At 33.4% G+C, this 13,863-nt stretch overlaps 2 protein-coding genes, 1 long non-coding RNA gene and 2 other non-coding genes across 5 annotated transcripts; 4 read left to right on the top strand and 1 right to left on the bottom strand.

The window, feature by feature from the left end:
* The first annotated feature begins 350 nt into the window (after positions 1-350).
* LOC136229426 (leucine-rich repeat receptor-like serine/threonine/tyrosine-protein kinase SOBIR1) lies at positions 351-2,546 on the top strand. Its single transcript, XM_066018198.1, has one exon. It carries the CDS (start codon positions 447-449, stop codon positions 2,334-2,336), a length of 1,890 nt encoding a protein of 629 aa, XP_065874270.1. The 5' UTR covers positions 351-446; the 3' UTR covers positions 2,337-2,546.
* Positions 2,547-8,264: 5,718 nt separating this feature from the next.
* Positions 8,265-8,336, top strand: TRNAT-UGU (transfer RNA threonine (anticodon UGU)). Its single transcript has one exon. It is a non-coding gene; the product is annotated as a tRNA-Thr (tRNA).
* Positions 8,337-9,796: 1,460 nt separating this feature from the next.
* On the bottom strand, positions 9,797-12,340 carry LOC136229418 (protein MHF2 homolog). The gene is made up of 6 exons (XM_066018186.1): positions 12,269-12,340; positions 12,091-12,139; positions 11,972-12,012; positions 10,542-10,581; positions 10,380-10,433; positions 9,797-10,276 (listed from the first exon to the last, which is right to left on the bottom strand). Exons 1-6 carry the CDS (start codon positions 12,293-12,295, stop codon positions 10,173-10,175), a joined length of 315 nt encoding a protein of 104 aa, XP_065874258.1. The 5' UTR covers positions 12,296-12,340; the 3' UTR covers positions 9,797-10,172.
* Positions 12,341-12,386: 46 nt separating this feature from the next.
* Positions 12,387-12,458, top strand: TRNAT-UGU (transfer RNA threonine (anticodon UGU)). The gene has a single exon. It is a non-coding gene; the product is annotated as a tRNA-Thr (tRNA).
* A 146-nt stretch (positions 12,459-12,604) lies between these two features.
* Positions 12,605-13,608, top strand: LOC136229412 (uncharacterized). Its single transcript, XR_010689101.1, has 2 exons — positions 12,605-13,086; positions 13,356-13,608. It is a non-coding gene; the product is annotated as an uncharacterized lncRNA (long non-coding RNA).
* Positions 13,609-13,863: the final 255 nt, after the last annotated feature.

Here is a 13,863-nt window from a genome sequence, read left to right as displayed (position 1 = left end):
TTTACTGCTTCATGTAAAGATTCAACTCCTTAAAAAAACTAGTCTAATGGTAAATACATGCTTTTTACCATATTACATAGAATCATTTTTTTAAATTACATATTATAAAATTAAGTGATTAATGTGTCTGGTTGAGTTTTGGATGGTTTAAAAAAATATAAAAAATGAACGAACTCGAGGAATCATGGGTATATTTTATCAGGAAAGAGAAAAAAACTAAACATATCAGACAGTAATATTCACGTGGAAAATATAAAAATCCATTCAACAAAAATTAGAAGGTCCCACTAGTAGCATTTTTCCACGCGGTTCGGTTTAGTAAAATAAAACACATTGAAATCAGCCAGACCAGAAGACGAAGAACGAAAACTTTGCCCATGTTATAAAATTGAAAACCACAACTTTTCTATTCCCACCAAATTTCAGCCCGGAAACCGCTCCCGGAGATGGCCTGGAAACTTCACTACCTCCATTTCTCCTTTCTTCTTCTACTCTCTTTCTTCCTGCTCACTCACTCAAGAGTTGATCTGGATAATTCCGATGTCAAAGCTATATCCATCATCCAGAAACAACTAGGAATCACCGGTCAACGCGCCCCTTCCGCCACTCCTTGCAACAATCCTGGTGTCTTCTGCGAGAGGAGACTCACTAAAAACAACACCTATGTGCTTAAGATTACCAGACTCATCTTCAAATCTCAACGCCTCAATGGACTTTTGTCTCCGGTAATCGGCCGCCTCTCTGAGCTCAAAGAGCTCTCTGTTTCAAACAACCGCCTCGTTGACCGCCTCCCTCACCAGATAGTTGACTGCAAGAAACTCGAAATTCTCGATCTCGGAAACAATGGATTTTCCGGTGCAATTCCCTCTGAATTATCCAAACTCGTAAGACTACGAGTTCTGGATCTGTCTAACAATAAATTCTCGGGGAATTTGAGTTTCTTAAAGCAATTCCCCAATCTCGAACATCTTTCTCTCGCCAACAATCACTTCACCGGAATCGTCCCGAAATCGTTACGCTCATTTCGTAATCTCCAATTCTTCGATCTATCTGGTAATAGCTTTCTCGAAGGAGCTGTGCCGGTGATGAACAAAGCTGAATCGTATCCAAATCGTTATATTTTGGCAGAGACTAACAACACAAACAAAGCAAACACAAACAAAAGTGTCGCTTCAGCAACTGCATCTGCACCTTCCGCTCAAGCTCCTAGTCCATCAGCAGTTACCTCTCGTAAGAGCAAAAAGAACAAAAGGAAGTTGAGAGGATGGATTCTCGGATTTCTAGCTGGAGCAGTCGCCGGAAGCATATCGGGATTTGTTTTCTCAGTGATGTTTAAGCTCGCATTAGCAACGATTCGCGGCGGCGGAAAAGACTCCGGTCCTGCAATTTTCAGTCCACACGTAATTAAAAAAGCAGAGTATCTATCTTTCTTAGAGAAAGAAGATGGAATTGCGAATCTAGAACTCATCGGAAGAGGTGGATGTGGAGAGGTATACAGAGCTGAATTACCCGGAAGTGATGGAAAATTGATCGCGATTAAGAAAATCATTCAACCTCCAAAAGAAGCAGCAGAAATGAGCGAAGAAGATAGCAAAGCTATGGGGAAGAAAATGAGGCAAATCCGATCAGAAATCAACACAGTAGGTCAAATTCGACACCGAAACCTTCTTCCTCTTCTCGCTCATGTATCTCGTCCCGATTGCCATTACCTAGTCTACGAATTCATGAAAAACGGAAGTCTACAAGACATGTTAAACGAAGTTCAACAAGGTAAAAGAGAATTAGATTGGCCAATCAGGCACAGAATCGCACTGGGAATAGCATCAGGGCTTGAATATCTTCACATGAGTCACAGTCCTCGAATCATCCACAGAGATTTGAAGCCAGCTAACATTCTCCTCGATGACGATATGGAAGCTAGAATTGCAGATTTTGGGCTAGCAAAAGCAATGCCTGATGCTCATACACATGTTTCAACTTCAAATGTTGCAGGAACAGTTGGGTACATAGCACCAGAATATCATCAAACACTTAAGTTCACAGATAAGTGTGATATATACAGCTATGGAGTTCTGCTTGGAGTTCTGGTGATGGGGAAGCTTCCATCTGATGATTTTTTCCAGACTACGAGAGAAATGAGCTTGATTAAATGGATGAGAAATGTGCTTACTTCAGAAGTCCCAACACAAGCAATAGATCCAAAATTGTTGGGACATGGGTATGATGAGCAAATGTTGCTTGTTTTGAAAATTGCTTGCTTCTGTACTGTGGATGACCCAAAAGAGAGGCCTAATAGCAAAGATATTAGGTGTATGTTGTCTCAGATTAAGCACTAGTTGTGTTTGATAAGGGTATATCTGAATAACAAAAGCATGTAAACAATGCTTATTATCTTTCTTTTTGTTTTGTATAATTGTGTTATGGATTTACCAATCATTATTTGGTGTACTAGCAGGGGAATGTGTAACAATAGTTATTTTGAAGGGTGTAAGATTGCATAGTTCAAGAATCTAAACAGTACTAATGAATTATCCATTTAAATTGCATTCTTCAAGATCTGAATTTTACTTTTAGATATTCTTTTGCAAAGTTTGAAATAAATGCTCTTGTATAAAAACAATGTCAGTGATAATATTCTACAAACTATGGTGAAATCGGATAAAGATTGTTCGACTTCTTCACATCGTAGATATTTCCACCTAAAAGCAACACATAAAAGTGTAGTGCTTCCAACAAGAAATCCGATTAAAGATTATTTGATTTTAAAATTGTAAAAATGTCAGATAAAAACTATTTGGCTTCTTCACATCGTAAAAATTCTCACTAAAAAAACATAAAGAATCGTGCTGCTTTTAGAACGACTTTTAACAAAAAAAAGTCGGACAATCTTATCGACTTTCTTATCGGATATAGGACAAAACTGTAACTCTAATATTGTTATGTAACGCATGATGTGAAGAAGTCGGATAACTTTTAATCAATCTATTTGTAATTTTAAAATTGAAAAATCGTTATCCAATTTCAGTTTAAGTAACACTATCAGGGATATTATTTCTAATTGGAAATGAAATATATGATCTAATGGAACATTATCACATTTATTTCCAAGTAGGGAATTAATTGGTGGACTCCATAATGTGGCTGCCGCTGCCCCCCATATCCTAGTCATGTTGAGGTCCACCCATTTGGTTTTGACAGAGTCAAAAGTGGAAAGCTGAAGGAAAAGATGAATCTTTGATTCTTAAAACATGAATATTCAATCCTAATAGAGATAAAATAAAAATAAAAATTGCAGTGAATTGTAGGACCCAAACTGAAAAGATAAAAGAGACGGCTACTTTATGCATTTCCTACCTACAAATATATAATTATTTGAGGTTTTTCCACCCGAAATTTTTAGACTACAAGATCGTGAGGAGAATTTGGAATGGTTTATGAAACAAAAAGTTTAAAAAAACACTCAAGGTAAGGGTAGGAATAGAAAAGGTTGGAGTACTAACGAGTAATGTTCAAATCTTTAATTATTTATTTTTGAATTACTCGTATAATATACTTCTTGAATTCTATACATTTTCCATTTAATGGAAAATATTTGTGGATATTTTTACCCGGTAACATTCTCAAATCTATCAATTTAAAATATTAATTTCAGTGTATAAAGGAAGGAGATTTTGATAATTTCATTTGAGATTAAATTTTACAAATTTTAATTACGGGTATAATGGACTTTTAGCTTTGAAGATGTGGTATTAAGTGGTTTATTGTCGTAAACCGATTTTTCAACTCCTTGAAACGTGATTTTGAGATAACTAACAACTTCAACATTTTCTGATCTTCTTTTCTTTTCTTATTTTCGACCACCATGGGCAAAGATCCGACCAACCAATCGAAGTGATTTACATATATTCTTGATCCTCTTAGTAAAATGGATTAGGTGAGTATGATTTTGAGACATAATCGTCAAGGTTCCATTAGAGATTACATGTGAATTGAAGTTTTTGGATAATTGATGATTAAAATGATTCGATTTTCAAATATAAAACTATGTTTTTTCAGAAAAATACCATTTATGTTTTTATGATTATATATCTTTCTAAATGAGTTAGTTAGTTTGTGTGTCGAATTTTATGCGATTCAGAAATTGATGGGATGAGTTTTTAGCTTAAAACTGCAAAAGTTGTCAATTTTTGTGTCCGACTTGGCGAGTAAAGCTTCTTTTTGGGTTCTAGAACTCATTTAGGTATGTGAATCGCCGATTCATATGACTAACTTGACGATTCAATGCAAATATGTCTATTTTGTTCAGTTGGGCAGATTCAATGTGTTTAGTTCTATGGATATAACTCTTTCGGACAAACTCCAATTCAAGTGATTCAATTTGCATTGTAATACTAAGACATAAATGTACAAATTAAATTTTAAAATTGTTTCCAAGTTGGAACTTACAAGGCTTCAAAATCGAGTCTCAATCTTATTTATCTGCTGAAACCTTGTTTTCGTGGTCACCCTTTTTTCTCTGTTTTGAGTGTGTACTTGTCCATTTGGACTCAATTTTTCTTAATACAATTTGTTTTTTCTAAGGGTGCATTTGGTATGACGTAATGTAATGCAATGTAATCAAAGTTGTAATGTAATCAAACTTATAATGTAATGGAATGGAATGATGATTCCATTACCATGTTTGGTAAAAAAAATGATGAAATGTAATTACCATTACAATACTTATGTTTGCTTAGTTAAATGTAATCGCAAAATTTTATTTACATAATTAAAATCAACAAAAAAACATGAAAATCGTGAAATTAGTATATAATTTTCCGTGTTTTCATAGTATTTTTTTTTACATTTTTCTCGTTTTTTTGTTTTCCATTTTCACATTTTTTTCTATTTTCTCATTTTCTTATTTTTCATGTTTTTTTTTTTTTGCTTTTTTTCGTTTTTAGGTTTTCTAGTTTTTGCGTTTTTGAGAATGATGAAAAGTGAGATTTGACAAATGAGAGGTTAGATGAAACTTTAAAGATAGAAATTAGGATTACTAGTTGGATGTAATGAGAATTCAATCCATTTTTTTATGTAATGGGAATTACAATAGTTGTTAAACAAAATTTAATCTATGGATTTCTCATTCTAATACAATAAAATTTTCAATTGCAACCAAACATCGTAATGACCCTTCAATGTAATGGGCATTCCATTACATCTTACTAAACGGGTCCTAAGAGAACATTTTAAATACATATTATAGGTCTTGAGATACTTTTTGACATGCAGAAAAAAAAATTTAATACTTTGATTTGAGAGTAACTATTAATAGAACCGTTTTGATTTATTATGTGATCTTGAGATGGAAGAATAAGAGTTCGACCATCTCGTTTAGCTTGAGAGAGAGGTAAATACAATAGCTTGAGTTAGCATTTAGTTGAGCTATTAATTCTTCTAATGAACTAGTAATCAATGCATCGTCAAAATAAATAGTATTCACAGTCAGTGGCGGATAGAGGGGGTCAAAGGGGCATTTGCCCACCCCACCCCCCACCCCCACATAAAAAAAAAAATTAATTCCAAAACGACGTCGTTTTAATTCCTCTCAAAACGATGTCGTTTTGCCTTGCGGATTTTTGATATAAAAAGAAGGGTTAAGATGTAAAAATACCCCTAACATTTTGGGTCAGGAGCAATTTTACTCCTAACGTCTAAAATGGTGCAATTTTATCCTTAATGTTGGAAGCCAAGAGCAATTTTACCCCTAACGTTGATAAATTGGGTCAATTTGAGAAATAATTCATCAAACTGTCTTATCGGTCATGAATCTTGTCATCCACACTTCACACATGTGTTATTTTATCAGTAACAAATCACAAACATATGTTGGGATATGAAAAAAATAAGAAAAAAATATACTGTCTTTTGTACGAATTAGACAAAAAAAAATTCAAAAATTCACCGAATTTATAAAATATTAATCTTCAATTTTATTATTAAATTATAAAAAATATTATATCATTTTTTAGAACAAATTGATATGCAATTGGTGCAAAATAAAGAAAAAAAATGATTGTATTTTATAATAGTATCTGAAATTGATCCAATTTATTAATGTTAGAGGTAAAATTGCTCTTGGCTACAAACATTAGGGGTAAAATTGTACAATTTTAGACGTTAGGGGTAAAATTGCTCGTGATCCAAAACGTTAGGTGTATTTTTGCACCTTAACCCTAAAAGAAGCAGTATAGGTAGAGCCAGCAGATCGTTTTCAAGCTATGACAGATCGTAGATGTCAATCGCTACCTCGTAATTATCGATCTACTTAGTATTAGAAGGTTTTTTTTAAAACATTTTGTATTGAATAGCAATTATGTATTAAAATATATATATATTTTTCAATTAATGCTATTTTGTCTAAAAAAAAATTTTATATAAAGTTTTACCCCCGCTCTCTCAAATCCTGGATCTGCCTGTTCACAATAGGAGTTTTGAAACTCCAAGTTAATCAATTTGCTAGTGAATTCTATGCACGGTGCTTGTTTTAAACCATACAATGACTTTTTAATTCACCAAGCCGACCCTTCATGCCGTTTATGTAGCCAGCTGGAGGCTCTAAATAAATTTTTTTTTATCTACAAATAAATCAATGCAATTATGCATTATTTATGTCTACTTGATGGATTGGTCATTTTCTAACAGCAACTTTGCAAGAAAAGTCTGACAGCGAAAAGTCTAACATAAGCAAACCAAAGGCTTAGAAGTTGCTAAGATCATGTTTTCATAAGAAGTATGGACTCATCCACTTGGATATGATGGTAGGCAAAACATTTATAATATGTGTTTCCCGCATCATGGCCTCTCCCCAATATTTTGTGGTTAAGTGAAGCTTGATGTAAAAGTGACATGTTAATTTCTGCTAATGCATATGTTTACGCCCCACTGCACCATTTTTTGGGGAATGTAAATACATATTTTATCATGCAGTATACCATTTTAATGGAAAACTTATTGTGTGGCTTTTCTACAAATTATGTGCCATTATTTGTTCTCAGTCTTTTAAAAATTTCGCGAAACTATTTGACACCATTCTAATAAATCCGTCTAGAAAAGTAGACACTTGATTTTTAGAATGAAACAATAAGAGCATCTCTAATAGTAGAGATTTGGTTGTAACTTTCCCATATGAAATTACAATCTACCATTAGAGAGTATGTAACCAAAAAAGATTTCTTACTTATTTTGGTTACAAACAGTAACCTTATCCCTAAAATCCAAGATTTAAAGCCACGGAGAGCTCAGAATTATCAGATCTTGCTGGCGCATGGCTTACACGCGTCAGATCTGGCGAGTAAGCGGCCCTTTGTGGCTTTAAATTCTGCTTTTTCAGATGCAGAAAGTTACGTTTCAGTACTTGAAAATTTACAATTTTAATTTCTATTTATAATTAATAAATTCTTTTAACCCCATAAATTTTTAAAAGTAACAATCATCTAATGAGTTGTTACTAAATTTTATCACTACACCTCTAAAAACTACAATGGTTGACAACCATTGTGGATGCTCTAAGGTAGATGAAAGTCGAGAGAAATCATCAACTATATATGCCATAAGAATGTATCTCTCCCTCGTTTGTGGGAGGTTGGTTAAAAGGACGAGACGATAATTTCATCTAAATTAGTGACTTTGCCAAAGGATAAGAGGATAATTTCATCTAAATTGATATTTAAGGTGAAGTATGCACCTAATGGGACAGTATCAAGATATAAGGCTAGAGGGTTAATTGTGTGTTTGATGATGTATTATTCATAAAGACTTCAGTTGCAATGATTCAAGAATTAAAGGACCAATCGAATAAAAGTTTTACTATAAAAGATATGGTGTGGAAGCAAAATTCTTCCTTGGAATTGAACTAGCACGTTCTTAGCAAGGTTTGATTATCTATCAGACTAAGTATATACGTGACTTGAAATACAGAATCAAACAATTAAAATCTGATAGGGCTCTTCTGCTCACGAGCTTGAAAATGGAAAGAATTAGATCCTCTAAATTATAATAAATTAATAAGTCAATTCAGAAATTTTCATTTCATGCAAACATAAAAACTATGAACACAGTAGATAAGTTAAGTTACTTACATAGTCTGCGGAAATATACATACAGGATCCAGAGTGTTCTCTTCCTCCCTCTCCAGTCCCTCTTGTTTCCAAACTCTGCATTTTAATACACTTTTCATGGAATTCATATATTTATAAACTGTATTGTCCAAAACAAAATCATCAGCCCTTATAGCTCAGTGGTAGAGCGTCAGTCTTGTAAACTGAAGGTCCGTAGTTCAATCCTGCGTGAGGGCATCGTTGGTGTTATCCTCTTTTAGTTTATTTTGTAAAGATCGAAGTATATATATAATTTATAATTCGGTTCATAATTTTACCTTATTTTTATCATTTTTATTTCTAACCGGTGCCTTCTATACTTACTTTTATAATAGAAAATAATTATTGGCATTCATTATCTTATTTTTTCAGAATCTACTTTTATTACGGATATTAATTTATATTGGAAAGCTATTTTTCTATTTTTCATTCTTATTAATAAAAAAATAGCTTTCTAATATAAAATGTATAAAGTTTATGTTAGATATGTATAGTTGATTTTTTAGTGTTTTTTATTTTTTTTACGTTATATAAATTTTTATTTTTTATTTAATGTTTTAATTATACATGTATGTTTGAAAATTGAAATATTAAGATTTAAAGACCAATTTTGAGAAATTAAAAAAACATTAAACAATGTATATCATTAATAATTTATTTTATTTTAATAACTTACTATAAATATAACTTATAATTTTATGTTATATATATATGGTAGAGAAGCTATGCTTACTTTATCATATATATAATATCTATTTCATATAAAATAATTGTTATAATTTTATGTTATATATATATATGATAGAATTTAAGCTTACTTTGTCATATATATAATATCTATTTCATATAAAATAATTGTGATTTTATTTAGATAATTTTTTTTTTGGTAGGAGAGAAGAAAAAACGATTTTATTTAGATAATTATATGTCCTTTAATTATTAAAAGACTATAGAATATAATTTATTTATTTTTTACATTTTTCTTGGAAGAGTATTTTTTATATTTATTAATGGTTAAAAACCTAAAATAAAAGATTAACTAACCGAATTGTTGTCAAAAAAAAAAAAAAAAAACTAACCGAATTAATTGCTTAGCTGATTAATACTTAATTGGTTAAAATAATTGGTTAACAGATTAATGGTTAACTGGACAATATGATTAGTGTTTTTTAAAATTCAAAAAAAATAGTTAAATAATTGAATTTGATTAAATAAAGACTCATAGGTTGAGTTTGAATGCATTATAATAATCCACACAATTTTGAATACCCCTAACTCATTATTCGTTTGCAAAAGTAAAAACGAGCCTCCTCCAAAATGTATAGCAGAAATTGTGCAACTATGTTGTTAAGGTAATCTACTTTAATTGGCCCCAATCAATAGCTGGGCCATGAATTTATGTCTGCAGCCGGTTTTCCGGCTTGCGGCAAATGCCGGAGTCAGAAAACACTAAACGGTACCAGAACAAACAAGATGATGATCTGGACTGAAATCATGTAAAAGGCAAAAATGAAAAATACCCAGGAGTCAGGAGAAGCCATAAATGATCAAGCTTTCTCGCTTTAGATGATCATGAAAAGAAAGATAAGAAGAGAACAAGTCATAAATTACAACATCCCAAAGGAAAATGCCAAGGTGTGGAAGAGCAGACCTGAAAATTAAGGAAATTGACTTCTGCAATTACTTCTCCCCAGTGTACACTATCCACATTTATGTTTCAAATATAAAACAAGTTGTAAAGAAGTTTATTGACAAAAATCCGGTTTGTACAAATTTATCATATTAAATCTCAGAATCATGTAACTCAAGAGAAAGAGGTCTCATTGCCAAAAAAAAAAAAAAAAAACCCACATTTTTGCCACAAGATTTCAAGCAAGATCAGGGTTGTCGATATCTTCAGCAAATTGGGTATAAAGAATGTATTTCTGTTAGCAAATCACAATTTCTAGTTCTTGCAATTTGAAAAGTTTGCATAGTCATGCAAGGGAAAGAACAGGAAAATAAAAACCATTTCAATATATGCCTTGTAATCCTCTAAAAATCCAATAGTAACTGTGGGAGAATCCTCTCCAAGTGAGTTGCTTCAATCTTACCGACTCCCTCTGCTTCAGCAATTGTAGCAGCTCGCTGTACTGCCTCTGTATCAGTACAAGTGTTTCATCAGAATATTTTACACAGAAAACTACCCTCAGTTCTGTTGTCGTACAAAGGAGAAAGCTATCAAATTTCACCTGGTTTTACCTGAAACAAAAACTCGAAGGAGCTCACAGCTCAGCTTTAAGGCATTTGAATTAGCTGCATGATAAAACAAGAAAATATAAATGAGAACATGAATGAGAAAAAACACAAATAAGACTGGAAAGGGTCTACATATTGAAAGAATAAACAAATGATGCAAGATACCAGAAGTGGACCTGACCTTCTTGTTTGTTCCAACTCCGACCTGCACCAACGTTATTCAGTGACCAAATATAGAATCAAGAGTCAAGTAATTTTTGTAACTGTCAAACTCATATGTTTGGAGAAAAAGTTAGACAGGATCCTAAATTCTCATAGTGTAAAATACACTGGTAAGTGAACGATGATGGATGGATGGATGGATGGATTGATTTTGTTTAACGTTACCTTTTCAAACTTTTTACACAGGGAACATAGACATAAATTGAATCATATAGAGACTACACAGCTCAACGATATAAGGAACTGGTGGTGAGAAAACATGTGAAAACGAGTAGAATAAGGAATGTTGTGAGATCAAACATGGAGATTGCTATGGGAATCTGTGATCATTTGATGAATACAAAATCAAACAATTAAAACCATTCACATGCAATGCAAGTATACATATAGCGCTCCCTTAATTCCCTATACCTCAAAATTAAACACACAGACAAGCATAGAGGTCCACAGTTTCTGAAGGACAATTCCTAGACATGTCATCTATGTAATGTAATTGGAGTTTAAGGTCCTTCAACAAGGGAAAGTAAAAGAGACATTGAAAAGAAAATATAAGGACAAATATCTATTCATGGTTTGATCCAGAGAGAGAGAGGGAAGAAAGAGAAGACAAAAAGCCACATGATAGAGAACCACTGGACAATATTCAAATGCCCACCATCCACTGATATTTAAATGCCCAGAATATAGAAAAAGGTATCTTCATATAACTAGGAATAAAGACAATGATAGAAATTGTAACAAATCTTCCATGAACAGAAACAATAATGTCCTGGCATTTGTGCAGAGACGTAACAGTAAGGCATTCAAGAATCACATTACATGCATTTTTAAGCATTCTGGAGTGGAAATTTGGAAACATGAATATTCAATTCTTCAATATGCCTCTTAGTGCCTCAGAAACATAAAACTTTTCATTAAAAACACATATGCTCCAAGAGCAACCAATTAAAAAATGTCGGAGTTGAAGCGAAATAGAAGTGGAAACTTGAAGCATTGTTATCCAATAATGAATTTAGGAAGTAACCTGAAAAAAAGAAATTGATTGTTTATCGGTATGGGATTTCGTTGCACAGGATCATTTATCATAAGGACATTAAAACAGATGATCCAGTGTTAAAGCGAAATAGAATATTATGAATTTAAGTTCAATCCTTCCTTTTCCGTCAAAACATTATTGTGCTCTCAAATTTGTGCATCGGCCAAAATGCACGCACCAGTTTTCACGACAATTTCAAACAGCCATTAATCAATTAACAGATTCAGCTGAAATGCTAAATGTTAAAAATCAAATGAGGAATAAAATCTTGACGGGTTCCACATTATAACAAAACTGAAAGATCAAAGCGTGAAAGGAAGCAAAGCATCAACGATACCTCGCGGTCCATGGCATCAGTTCCTTCATTTTTCTCGCGCTCTACAACACAACCGCGAAAATTAAACATTGAAATCAAATAAAAAAGCAAAACTCAACAGTAAGGATGGAATTACAAACCGAGGGCTCTTCTGCTCCACACGAGCTTGAAAATGGCATGGATTAAATCCTAAAAATTATAATAAATTAATAAGTAAAAGCAGAAAATTTAATATCATGGAAATATTTCAGAAACCTAAGAATCTATGCACACAGTAGATGAATTCAATTGCTTAGACAATTCGTGGAAATTACATACAGGATCAAAAGTGTTCTCTTCCTCCATCTCCGTCCCGCTTGTTTCCCCACTCTGAATTTAATACACTTTTCAATATGTGCTTACTATATATATCTTTTGTCTAAAAAGTTTAGCATCTGCCCTTATAGCTCAGTGGTAGAGCGTCAGTCTTGTAAACTGAAGGTCCGTAGTTCGATCCTGCGTGAGGGCATTTTTGTTTTTATGCTCTATATTTGCAGAATAGAAAACGACGCCGTTTCGGATTGCGCCCGCCCCCCGACACAAAGCGCCTAAGGCCAATGGAAACGGCGTCGTTGTGTTTGACAATTCAATTCACCTCTGAATCGGATTGTGAGACCTATATAAAAATCACGTCTTTCGAACTCTTATGCTAAACGCAAACCCCCAAATCCCCAATGGGTAGCCTAGTTAACAACCTAGCCAGGAAAACGACGCCCGCTCTGAGATTCATTGCGGTATCCAAATCCCCACAGCTCTTCGAGCCCTTACCTGCCGTAGTCCTTCGAACTGGTCTATCAGAATTGACGAACAACTCGAATCCTCTCTGGGATTCGACGTCCGTCTTGAATAACCTGATACCTCAAAACCCCACCAAACCCTCTCAATTTTATTACCCCTCTTTTCCGTTTGGGCATATTTACCCGATTACCATTGCTGGGTCTGATCAATTGAACGCCATTAAGGCTGATGTTAGTGAAAATTGCTCTGATGATGCGAGGACCATGTGGGCCGATAGTGTGAAGAAAAAGAGGAAGAAGAAGATGAATAAGCACAAGTACAAGAAGCTCAGGAAGCGTCTTCGACGAAAGACTTAATAGGTATCTTGGTGATTCGTTGCCCGTGTTGCTTTTCATAGTTTTTGAGTCAAAATATGAGCATTCGCTTGGGTAATTGAAAGTGAATTTTGAAATTTAATTAGTTTGTTTAGTTGATTAGAATTGAATTACTGGAATATTTCCTTGATGATTGTGGTGACATTTACTGAGTTTTGTGTGTTTGCATAAAGCTGCGAACATTTTAGCTTTTTTTTTTTTTTAATCTCAAACAATAAATGCATAATATACAACTCATTGTGTCGTATATCCAGGTGCCTGTAATTCACAGTTCCAGAGCTGGAAATTTTGTGTAGGGGAGGACTGGTTGCTTAGCTCTTATAGCACAGTATGTTCATGTAGATTGACCATATGAGTTACCATCCGTTGTGTCATTTAACTATTATGTAATTGTAGAAAGAGAAACTAACTTATGATACATATTTCACGAGATGCAAGGAATTATATCATAGATAAATGCATGTGTTATAGGCCTGGATCTAGTTATGTGACGACGGGTTTTTCTTCCTTCGGAACATATAGTGACTACAATGCAAGTTTTTATTAGAGAGAACTAATTGCTGGAAATACTTGAAGGATAATGCACTCCCTCATCTGCAGAATCTTTATTGTTCAAATATCAAACATTACAAATGCCTAGATAAACCTATCTTCCTTAGAACCTATGAGGACTAAAATCCAAATCTCATTACAGAGAACCCCCTCATCTCTTGAAGCTAATTGCTGGAAGCACTTGATGAAAAATACACTTCCCATCTGCAG

This window comes from Euphorbia lathyris, chromosome 1 (assembly GCF_963576675.1).
Source record: "Euphorbia lathyris chromosome 1, ddEupLath1.1, whole genome shotgun sequence".
In the NCBI taxonomy this organism is placed as follows: Eukaryota; Viridiplantae; Streptophyta; class Magnoliopsida; order Malpighiales; family Euphorbiaceae; genus Euphorbia; species Euphorbia lathyris.
Note: the sequence above shows the minus strand (reverse complement) of the source record. Positions and strands in the feature narration are given on the sequence as shown.

What these genes read in the sequence shown, in the direction of transcription:
- LOC136229426 (XM_066018198.1), top strand. Translation starts at nt 447, where the DNA reads ATGGCCTGGAAACTTCACTACCTCCATTTCTCCTTTCTTCTTCTACTC.
- LOC136229418 (XM_066018186.1), bottom strand. Translation starts at nt 12,295, where the DNA reads ATGGAGGAAGAGAACACTTTTGATCCT. An exon ending in AAGAGAACACTTTTGATCCT is followed by an intron (nt 12,140 to 12,268) that starts GTATGTAATTTC and finishes TATAATTTTTAG; the next exon opens with GATTTAATCCATGCCATTTT. An exon ending in GTGGAGCAGAAGAGCCCTCG is followed by an intron (nt 12,013 to 12,090) that starts GTTTGTAATTCC and finishes GTTGTGTTGTAG; the next exon opens with AGCGCGAGAAAAATGAAGGA.